At 38.2% G+C, this 12,382-nt stretch overlaps 1 protein-coding gene across 2 annotated transcripts in view; it reads left to right on the forward strand.

The window, feature by feature from the left end:
* Positions 1 to 10,884, forward strand: part of Elapor2 (endosome-lysosome associated apoptosis and autophagy regulator family member 2) — a 164,758-nt gene extending 153,874 nt beyond the window's left edge. For both annotated transcript variants that reach the window (XM_051152068.1, XM_051152069.1), the window contains one exon: positions 10,270 to 10,884. In XM_051152068.1, the coding sequence (XP_051008025.1) occupies positions 10,270 to 10,329 (60 nt within the window). In that variant the 3' untranslated portion in view covers positions 10,330 to 10,884. The remainder of the gene's footprint in view (positions 1 to 10,269) is intronic.
* Positions 10,885 to 12,382: the final 1,498 nt, after the last annotated feature.

Here is a 12,382-nt window from a genome sequence, read left to right on the forward strand (position 1 = left end):
CAATTTTTGTCTACATGGGCTCTGTGAGCAATGTGTATACCTCAATGATAATAAGCATTTGAATCTAAGACATTTCAGTCTATAAGGATGATCTACGACAGGAAGTATCAGTGGTTGTGTAGCTTTTCACCAGTAATAATTAGAGAATAGTTATATTATCTATAACAATGTGCAGAGAATGAGTTGATGTTAACTTCAATGTTCTTAGACATGGGGCCATTGACCACCTATTGCACCTTTACTAACTAAATGACTGCTTAGGATGAGTGCGATTTACTCATTTAGAAAGGTTCTCATAGTTTTCCAGAGTCTACATAATCTATTTTGAGATGTTTGTGATCATTCCTAAAGGTAAAATCATCATGTTTTTAGGTGACAAGCAAGTTAACTTCTGGTTTCTACACTATGGTCTCAGTGGTATGCAGGATGTCTGGAATTTATTGTTAGTTGCAGTTGTTGGACACTCCAGATAGGACCTACATCAATTAAGAAAGACAAGCTGGCTGTGCCTACAAAGGAGCCTCTCTGATGGCTAATAAAATATAGAGGTTACAGTGCATCCCAAATAACTGTGTCCCTTCTTTTTAAAGGTTGTCAGTCAGTTCAGCTTTTCTATTTGTCTGTACCACAATTGGGGTGTCATTTTTGGCCCCATGAGATGATTGAGTGATGGCTATAGGAATAGTGGTGCTAGCTAGGACTGGGATAGGAGCTGCATCCATGCTTCGCTGTACATGATGGATTTCTCAGTAAGCCTGAAAGAAATGACCAGAAAATTGTGATTGGAGTATGTGGTGTATCTAGCAGACCAGGAAGTCATATAGGGCATTTGTACCACTTTGAGAGAGCCACACCAGGGCAGTTTTCTTCAGAGGCTTGTGATAGAATGGCACTGAAAGTCAATGATGCCACCCTTTCACCTCTCAGCATCTTCAATGTGTCTTGTCCAGTGCCTGTCAGCTTTGTTCTGCCCCTTCATTTCCAGTGCCCTGTTTCTCTATCCCTACTCATCCTCAGTTGCCACTCATATTTGTTCTCTAGATCGTTCAAGGGCAAGAGGAACATTGTGGAAAAGCTACGGAGACCCAATGTGTACTCCCACTTTTGTAAATATGGGCTATCACAGGGAGATGCAGTTATCAGTGTACACAGTAAGGGATTGATGTCCTCTTCCTGTAGGGTCATCACAATACAAGTCAAAGGATATGTATGCTTTCTTCCTTCCTAATTATTATCTATAAAGTCACCATAAGGTGACTGTTCATGTAAAATCATATGCACTGACCCCAATGTCTTAATAAGACATATGAGAGGTAGAAGAACTAATCAGAAGCTTTTTGTTTTGAGTTAGTTTCTGAGAATTAACTCAGTGTTCGATGATACTGTATGCCTTTCAATGGTAGGAGGTGTGGAAGGCCCATTGAATACCACCCTTTCAGCCTACTGCTGGATGACTTTTATGATGAAAAATAGTGTATCGTTGTCATAAATAGTCTCCAAATTCACAATTCTTACATAGGGTAAAAATGATGAAGCTAGAATTAGTTTATATGTGGTTAGGTACCACCAGTAGAAAAGAAAGAGCTAAAGAATAGTATCACCAAGGCTCTGAGGGAAAACTGACCAGCTGTTGCCATAAATCCCATTCCTGACATTCCTAAAGACCTGTGTTCAATCCCCCAAATCCATATAGTAGGAGAGAGCTAACTCCTGTAAATTGTCATCTGACCTCCACAGCATGCCAGGACACACATACATACACTAAATAAATAAATATGTATTTATATACACACACACATATACATGTATTCATTTACTGTGTCTATAATGTCAGGTTGGGTGATGGGTCAGTGCAGCCTTTGTGGCTTGCTCAGGTGTTAACAGAGGCTTGAGCCCTTTGGCATTTTCATAAGATGTGTCCTTGCTGTGGGCATCTCTAAGCTACATATATGATTGATTCAGAAGTTAATGTTTTTTCCAGAGTTGATGTCCTCAAAGGGGTGTGTAGTGTTCCAGGTGTCAGTCAAAACAAAAGGATCATTTGCAAAAGCTCATGAGTCAGTAAAAATGTTTGAAGATGTACCAAGGAGGTTATTGTATAGATCTATGAGAATGCTTTTGTGTTTTCCCACTAAGCTGAACAGTTTTCAGTTATGCCTGTGCAAATCAGAGACCAAATACATGTAGCAGCCCACAGACAATAGTAAATCAGCCTTGGCATACACTAAAATGTTGATGAATGAAGAGTTCCATTGACCCCATGGATTTATTTTGCACCATAGAGTAGGAAGTAAAAATTTGTTCAAGTAGTAGGTACACTGCCATATTTTCATTTGAGGCTGAGACCAGATCAGCTACAGTCATGAATATATGCCATTTACATTTTAGGAAGGCTTATGTTCCGTCTCCTTGACCCACCATAAATGGGCCTGTCAAAGTGTAGACCTATAAGGTCAGCATAGAAATGATAGTCCGTTTGAGCAGAACATAGCAACAAGTGAATAGAAGAGTCTAAAAAATGGCGGCATCTGGTATATGTGTCAAACGGATGATGCTGTGATGTAGAAATACACAGCAGAGAGGTGATTTGGGATGAGGTTCTCTCTTATTGCTAGAATTTGCCAGCTGGCAAAAATCATTCACCACAGAAGAGCCTGAGTCCCAATGGGGCCTGCTAGGGAGCCTGGGACTGAAGTTTCGACATGACTGTGCTGGATGTAGTACACCTGTGAGAGGATTTGAGCAAGGCATAGAGCAGAAGTGAAATAATGTGACCATGTGGAATATGTGCCCATTCAAGAGACTGTTGGTGTTGTTTCGACATTTGGAAACACAGTAGGGTTCTATGTTGCATATTTGTATTTCCCCAAATAATAAGCTCAAGAGCAATCACATGGTTTTTTTTTTTTCTTTAAAAGGATGTACGCTACCCCCGTGCACTCCTCACTTTGTAACAAGTGAGTGAGCTAAGGTTTTGCACAACTCCTCTACCTTCTGATGCACAAGTGACACCTTTTCATAATGCTCCACAGCTTCAGTTCCCTCCTACTTGTGCTAGCAAATGGCTACGTAGACACTTCTACTTGGAAAGGTAGCTGATAAACACCAATGAAATTCAGAGACACAATAAGAAAATTTTGTACTACTATGTAGGGCTATAATCCTAAATCTATGAAGTAGTCAAGGTAAACAAACTGGCTCCCAACTTGATGCTGGTTCTACCGTGAGAACTTGCCTCACTAAAGTGCTTTACTTGCTTTTTCATGTCATCTAACTGGGGCCTTCCAAATTTGATCCTGAAAAGCACATGTCAAAAACCTGCTGAGAAACAGAGGGCATACACCCACGTGTGCATCACCACAGGCCTGGCAACAGCCTTATGAAAGAATTCTCCATAGTGAATGATTTTTTTGCCAACTGTAGATTCTAGGTGATAACTGGCTATAACACTTTTTCTGGCTTCTATTTGGCCAACATTTTATAATATAGTGATCTCCTTATGCCTTATGTATTCATCTTGGAGCTAAAGGAAAGCCCCAAATACTAGTCAATTTTGTGCAATACGTGCTTGTGGGACTTTGTTTTCAGAAACATCTCCCAGGGAAAACCAGTGCTCTGTGATTGTTAGTCAGGGACTGCACAAAATCTTGAGGCAGTTTTCTACCAGTTCTTATTTAATTAATTATTTTTCTATGCAAGTGTTTATTTATGTGGATGTGTGTAGAGGTCAGAGGTATTTCATCAAAGGTCTGGCCTCATATATCATTCCTCAGGCACACTCCACATTGTTTTTTGAACCAAGATCTCGCATTGTCCAGAAGCTCACATAGTAAGTTAGGCTGGCTGTCAGCAAGCCCCAAAGATTTGCCTATTTCCTGTGTTGGCATTATAAGAGCCTACCACTCCATGTTCTTTCTTCATGGGTGCTAGAGACCTAACTTATGTCTATGTGCTTGCAAGGACATACTTCCCAACTGAATTGTTATTGATGTGTCTAACATTGGCTTGTATGATCTGGTTAACTTAGTTGTCTTGAGAAAAACCTAAGAAATTAGTGGAACATGCTGCTGGGCATGCCTGTGAGGATATTTTCAGAGATGATTGGATTATGAAGTCTCTTGGTTAATGGCTCAGTTCCTTGACAGATCGCATGATTAGGAGGTGGGACTTTGTTAGAGGAAACAAGTCACTAGTGCCAATATCTTGGACCTGTATCTTGCTGTGGCTTCTTGTATTTACTTTCAGTCAGCTGGGATGCAGGCTATTCTGCCATGCCTTCCTCACATGATTGACGAATCCCTCCAAAACTATGAACCAAAATAATCCTTACCTTGACTTATTTCACTCAAGTTGTTGAGCACAGTGGCATAAAGTAATTGACACAGCTTTTAGAGTCCTGTGTTTTGAAATCCAAGATGGCCAAGCTGTTGCAATTCCTAACAGGCATTAAGCCCTGCCACATCTTCCAAATTCTGATTCAACAGGCTTCAACCCACTATTGCTTTCAAACACACCCTTTCACACTGATTGTAAATACTGGTTTTTGCAACTTTTATCTGAAATGAAGTAAATCTTTCCTTCCTATCAGGATGAAGTTCTGTGTTAGTTTTTTTCAGGGACTCTATCGGAAGCCAATGACCTGATGAGTAAGGAAGTCCTTTTGCTAGAGGAGGGTCACTGTCCTAGCTGTTCAGCTGCCTGTCAACCCCTTAGTCTACTTCCCACTGCTCTACCTGTTCCTTTTCATTATCAGGCAGTGAAACGTAGGACCCCTTATGCTTTGAGAGTTTGCTCAACATGTTTGCTGCAAGCTTTTTGGAATCGTGAGAATTCATTTTCTTTCAATTCATGTTAATCAGCATTTGAAACCTGAATCCTTCCTTATTTTCAATACCATGCCCCCATCATTTCCATGTCTTCATAAGCAAAACACTGAAGAATTCTAATGGTTTTTAAATGTCCCTGTGCTTGCATGCCAATACATTGATCTACATGGTTTCATATTCTTTAGAAGACCTGAGTCTCCTGTGTTGGAGACAAAGCACAGCCTATTATCCACAGTAGGAACAACAGCCAAAACTTTAGTATTCATTCAATCTTCACATTCTGCAGGGGAAGGATCCAGAAGATGCCTGCATATCCAGTCCATTGTGTTCTGGAAGAGCAACCCCTGCCTTTTGTAATAGTGTGCTTTCTATTTGCTCTGTGTCGGGAGGGTCTGTTTTGAGCTTCCAGGCCTATAAGCAGACTTTGCCTTTGTTCTGCAGGAAGAGACCATCTCTATCACCCAAGGATTGACATTGTATTAACATTATTTGGCAGGATTATTTAGAATGAAAGATAATCCGTGTCATTGGCATATAGAAACCAGGAAAAAGAACATCCCATAATTTACTCTCTTCTCTTGACTGGGTAGTATTTTTCAGAGAAAGAACATTTAGGAACCAGGGGACATTTTAAGGAAAAGTGATGTTTAAGCCATATCTTAAAGAATGCTTGCATTCTCAGGAGGAGAATAAGTTAAACTGCGACAAAAACTTTTTAAGTGTTTTCTTATATTGTAGAACCCCCTGTTATACTAGAGCAAGGCCACTGAATGATGGGCAAAAGCTCTGAGAAACAATCACAGAAAATAAGAGGTCACAGAGGTACTCCACTGCGAAGAGTTCAGAACAATTTTAATATAACAATTTCAGTCAGTGTAATCTTTTTGTTCACTTTTAAAAATTTATTGTTTTCAATAATTGAGTCAGCATACAAAGTAACATGACTTACTTGGACATTTTCACACATATGTTATACTTTTTTGTTTCCCTCCCCTGGTACCCTCCCCAACCCCTCCACCCCACTCTTCCACTTTCCCGTCACTCATTAATAGCCCACCCCTTTTTCCCGTCACTCATTAATAGCCCACCCCTTTTTCTTCTATCACATGTTATTCCATTACTATATCTTACCCACCCCCTCCCACCTCTCTAAGATGTACTCCTCCCCTCTCATAGGCCCCTTTCTAGTTTCAACACCTACCCCACCCACCTAGATATACACATACAAGAGAAAACATGCAGTTTTTTTCTTTCTTAAACTGGCTTATTTCACTTAACATCATGATTTAAAGTTTCATCCACGCTTTCCCCCAGCAAATTCCATAATTTTACTTTTCTTCTTGGCTGAATAAAGTCCCATAATGTATATAATCACAAATTCTTTTCCTTTCATACGTGTATAGGCATCAAGGTTGGTTCCATCGCCTCCCTGTTGTGAATAATGTATTAATAAATATGGGTGCAGAAGTATCCCTGTAGTAGTAGTGAGAGTCCTCAGAATATCTAGTCAGGTGAGATATAGTTAGATCCTATGGTAGTTCTATCCTTAAGTTTTTTAGAAACCTTTATATTAATTTCCATGAGGGCTCTACTGGGTTTTTCTTCCTATCAGCAGTGTCTGAGGGTTCCTGTTTTCTCACATTTTTGCCAGAATTTGTTACCATTTGTTATCTTGATGACAGCAATTCTGACTGGGTGAGATGGAATCTCAAAGCAGTTTTAATTTGCATTTTCCTGCTGGGTAAGAATGTTGAACACACTTTAAAGATATTTACTGGATTTCTCTGTCTACTAACCTTCCGCCTATTTATTAATCTGATTTTTTTGGTGTTTAACGTTTGCAGTGCTTTATAGGTTCTAGGTATTCATATAGGTTCTAGGCTTCTTTTGAAAGTGCAAAGGACGTGACTAGCCAAAGTGATTCTAAGCAGAAAGAACACTGATGATGAAATACCTCATTTTAAATTACATAATGAAGCGATAGCAACAAACATTGTGTAGCACTGGCATAAAGACAATCATGTAGACCAATGAAATACAGTAGATGACTTAGAAGTAAGTTCACACAATGACAGCCACCAATTTTTGACAAAAATAACAAAACATGCACTGAAAAAGACACCCTCTTCAACAGCAGGTTCTGGGGAAACTGATTATCTACATGTGGAACAATGAAACCACAATTTCTATTCCTCAATCTGCACACACAAAAATCAAAATGGATCAAAAATTTTAATATAGAACTTGAAAATTTGAAAATTCAGGATGAAAATATGCAAAAACAATCTTTAAGATATAGGCAAGGCATAGGCAAGGACTTTCTACAAAGGACTCTATTAGCAGAGAAAAAAATCTCAAGAATTAATAAGTCAATTATTATTTTAGTTAAATTAAATTTTTTATTAAATTAAATTTAAAAATTAAATTAAAAAGCTCATGCACAGCAAAGGAAATGATCACCACAGTGAAGAGGAGGCCTTGAGCAGAATTGGAAAATTTTTTATCAGCTATGTGTCAAAAGTTATTTATTTTTATTTATTTTTCACTTTTTAAACTGAAATTTTGAACTGTTGCAAAAAGTATGAAACAATTACATAATGATACAAATAATTAACCTATCACCTAAATTTTATTAGATTTGCTTTGTTACATATCTGTCCATCTATCTAAATTTTTTATCAGTGTTTATTTATATTATATTTTAAAACAAATTGCATACCTCAATATGCCTGAATCCTGAACACTTCAGGATATATATTTTAAGGTTTCCTTAAGGTTCTCAACCTTTTAAAATCTGTGACCCTTTGATAGAATTCTTTATGTTCCTGGTGACCCCCAAACATAAAATTATTTTTGTTGCTACTTCACAGCTACAATGTTGCTACTTTTATAAAATATAATGTAAGTATGTGATACAGAACCTTGTCCCTCTCCCCAGCGCAGGGATTGCAGACCCGTAGGTTAAGAACCACCTTTAGGGGCAGTGCATGAATTATGAGCACATACACGACTCCATGAATTCTGGGAAAGGTAGACAACAATTCTACGACGATCTAGCACGGTAGCTTCATCCTGAGAGTGACGTCTAGTCCTTTGGCATGGAATCAGGCTTTCGTCTCTCAAAGACAATTATGATAATGATTTTTTACACCATAGATAAGTTTTTGTGTGTTTTGGAGCCTCACATAATCACATCACACAGTGTGTTATATTTTGTGCAGGGTTTTTTTTTTTTTAAACCCTGAAAGATGTTTGTGAGATCCATATACTCTGTTTTAATCAGGAGTAGATTACTTTTTATTCATGGGTAGTGCAGCACTATATGGATGCATCTTGCTAGTGGCCACTTGTGGTGTTTCCAGTGTTTGAAGGGAGTTAGTGCATACATCTAGTCTCTTTGTCTGTACACTTAGCAACGGGTATGCATGATCTGTACAGGCAAAGCTCTACAATATAACATTTCTTTGCTTTATTTTATATTTTCAAGGCCATAACTTGCTTGGTACTTTGCTAGTGCTATGCTGCATCTGAACATTTGTTCATTTGCCTTGTCTTCACTCAGCAATTAAAAGAAAGCTGCAATTCAGTTTGTGTGGGGTTTTAAAGTTTGTTTATTCTATAGTCATGTGTAAGGCACTAGAAGATATTTGTCTGGGGGAATGTGCTAGCTTTATTATTATTATTTTTTTTTAACCTTAGAGACTGTAGAGACACGTGTGTGTGCATGGTGACTCAGCATCACAAGAACAAGAGTGGGGTCTCTTAGCGCAGAAGAGAGGTGATGGAGAACGAGGCCTGTAGCAGTATGGTGAGGAAAGCTTCTGGGAGCGTGTGGAGATTCTTGAGCCCTGTGTGGCATCCTTTCAGGCGGCATCCTGGTTCGTCTAATAGTTGCTAGAGTTGAGACATCAACATTTCCCAATTCCAGTCTCCTGTTTCTCTTCTATAATGAAGTGCATTTATTTCGGTGCATTCACTGTAGAGGCGAAGCCTAACTGTGGAGGTCTTGATTGTCCTCCTGCCCGAGCCTCTCAAGCATTGGGTTACAGTCATACAGGCGCATATGACCACACTCTATGTTCAGTGCATTTTCATAACTAGCACTAACAACTCACCTGGTGTGATAGACTTGTCTCAAGTCTTGTCTTGGAAATTTAGAGAGGAAGACATCTACTTGCTACCACAGGAAGTCTCACTCCATTGGTGGTCCTCCTAGTCAGCTATTACAAGTCTAGCCCCATCAAGTTCTCCTATTACACTTAAACTTTAGCACACCTTTGTTTTCACCTGGGAGTTGATTGCTGATTGCCCTCAGTTCCTTCTTTCCCTCCCTCTTTCCTTTTCTTCCCCTCTCCTCTCCTTCTCTCCTTCCTCCTTCCCTTACCTTTTCCCTTTAAACTAAGGAAAAGAGTCTAGGGCTCTGTATATGATAGGTGAGTATCTGAGCTACACCTCAACCCATATTTTCTTTTGCAAATCTATCTATCTATCTATCTATCTATCTATCTATCTATCTATCTATCAACTATCTACCTATCCATCTGTCATAGTGTGTGTGTGTGCTTGTGTGTAGGCCAGAAGGCAAATTGTGGCATTTCTTTTATCTTCTTCCTGTATAAGGTTTCTGGGTATTGAACTCAGGCTGTTTGGCTTGGTGCCAAGCCTTTTTTAACCTGTTGAGCCATCTTACCTAAACTAACCCTAACCTAACTTAACCAACCCTAGCTCATTAAAAAAAAAAAGTTTTCATACTCTGTAGGCTATAAAAACCTTTTTCAATATTTAATGATTAAAACATTCACAGATATTTAACCTCCTACTTTTCTCTCGCCATATTAATGACTAGCCTCCTCTTTGAGTGTATTATATGTACCGGCAATAGCATGTTTGAGTTCAACATTTGATCTATTTCCTCCTATGACTTCTTTAACATTTTTAGTAGGCACATTCACAGAACATTACCCCGAAACACACAAATCACCTTAACTCATTTTGGCTACTACTTTTCTTACCATCCAGCCTATGTTATCAGATGTGAATGTCTGCCAGCTCTTTTTGTCTACAATTAGCATGTCAAGGTCACCGATTTCATATCAAGGTCAGGTGTGTCCTTAGGGACAGTCTCTTCGACCTCTCCAAAAAAAAAAAAAAAAAAAAAAAATTGCAGCCACATCTTCTGATATCTGCTCAGTCTTGTGTTCGTTTCTATTTTGGAGTTGTCTGTCTTATCACTTGGCCATCAAAATTATCCTTCAGGGTATCTTTGCTGTTTGTTGTATTTTCCACATTACTTTAAATGTAAAATCCTAATGGTAAGTGGCAGGTTACCATTAGGTTAAAGTAGTTTGGGGAACTTTTTTTTTTTTTTTTTAATAGCAAGCAAGGTCCTAAAATCTTATTGTCATTTCAGTGAGCTGATTTTATTTTATGTTTTCCCCCTTAGGAGAAAGATGACCACTTTGAATCTGTTCAACTGAAATCCTCAAGATGCCCCAATATATGAAGAGACAATGCTGTAGCTTTCAGGACCCCTGTTAGGACTTGTGCTCACACCTGTCATGACTGTGATCTCAGAGAGGAGGTGTGCCACCGACAGGAGGAGGCAGACATGCTGATTGCCTTATAACACGTCACATACTTTGTCAAACTATAGAAGAGAGATGATCTGGGGCTCACTGAAGATGAAGCTTAACTCAGGAAGAGATTTAGCTGTATATACACATAATTGAAACCCAAGTTTAAGCCCACCAATGCACTGCTGCTGCATGCCATATAATTACTGGGTAACTTTAATTCTTTATAATGTCTACATTACAAATTGTGTGTTGGAAGGCAGACATAAGAATATGCTTTGTGTTTCCATGTGTGTCTTGTTCTTGTACTTTGGGGGAAGATTTACAAAAATTATGTTATAATTATTCTCCCTTTATTTAATCCAAGACTTGAAAACATCTTTTCTATTAAAATCATGAGCAGTGAAAGACAATAAATTTTCATAGGATATTTTCTCTTGCCTTCAGAAGTCTAAGAGATCAGTGATATTTTGTGAAGTTATTTACTTGTGATTACTTGAATCACATTTAAAATTCCTTTCTTGTTGGAACTAGTATGAAGGCGTTAACTAAATGCTCGACGGAATCATACGGGGTGGGGTAGGGGCAATGAGGAGAAACCTCAACATTCCATTAATTTCAACAACCTGGTATTATCAGAAGTCAGAGGGCTTAGGGTATTTGAGTATCATTAAAGAGTAAAGCAAGTGAACGTCTTGTTTATGAGACCCCTGCACAGTCATGAAGAAGAGAAGGATGGCTTGTCCCTATGCACAGAAAACTTAAAACTGTGCTTGTTTGGGTAACTCGAGGTTATCCCAAGAGTCAGTGGGCCTTTCCCTCCAAATCTGGCACCACCCAGAGCTCTAGAGGTTTTTTATTTTTCCTTTGCTACAAGACTTTGAAGAGGAAGATTTTATTTTTACCAATAAAGAAGAAATTTGATTTTTGAAATGTTTATAGTGTATTCATAGTAAGAATCTTAATAGCAGTTACAAAATACATATTGTTCCTGTTCAAAAGCAATCCAGAAAATTGTTCCATTTCTTATGATGGATTATGCGTATTAGCATGACTTGGATATTATTTTTGAAAGGAGTTGGAAGGTGAATTTGATGAAATTTGTGTAAATTTTTAGAACTGGGAATGAGAGCATCTTGCCCATTATTGATCTGGTTTGTTTCCAATAAACTGTAATCTTTACAGATCTTAATCCAAAAATTAAAAAAAAGAATTGATTGGCCGAAGGAAGCAAGGCACATGGTTTAGATATTAACCATGCTTTTTGCACAAGGTGTTTCAGTGTTGTAATGTTCGATTTTGTGGGTGGTGTAGTCTTTATTTTTGTGAAAAGAGGGAGAAAAATGAATAAATAAATAATTGTGTTTATTGGCTATCACTAAAAGAATGTGTATGTGTCTACGTGCATGTGTGTGTGTGTGTGTGTGTGTGTGTATCTACTACTAAATATAGAAATAGGTGATGTATTTTTGTTTGTCATAAGACTGGAGAAAATGTTACTTAGCATAATTTTTGCATTTAATTTCTTGAATATCCTTCTAAATAAGAAATTATTTTGGCTTTGCTCATTTTTGTTCCAATATGAGAATATTGGTACTCCTTTCTCTATCATAATCAAAATTTAACCATAAGAGTGGAAATACACTAGAAATGGCATTCAGAGGAACCTGGCAGAAATGTACAGACTGGACAAAGTCAAGAAGGCTCTTCCATCACCTGTCACCCCTCTTCATCCCCTGCTGTGCTCAACATGTATGTTCCAAGCCATAGAGATAATTGGGATTTGCTCCCAGGTAGTTCTTTTTTTCTCTTGTCACTGGACTAAAATCTCTGACATGTCAAAAAAATGCCTTAAATTTTAATGAACTCTCTGAAAATGCAGTTGATGTTGAAGAAGTTATTTTATTTTATTTCTAATTTTAGATATTAAATAGATTTTTGTCAGCTCAGTCCCATCTTTGGATTCCATGGCTTGTCATTTTT

Source organism: Acomys russatus, chromosome 10, assembly GCF_903995435.1.
Source record: "Acomys russatus chromosome 10, mAcoRus1.1, whole genome shotgun sequence".
NCBI lineage: Eukaryota > Metazoa > Chordata > Mammalia > Rodentia > Muridae > Acomys > Acomys russatus.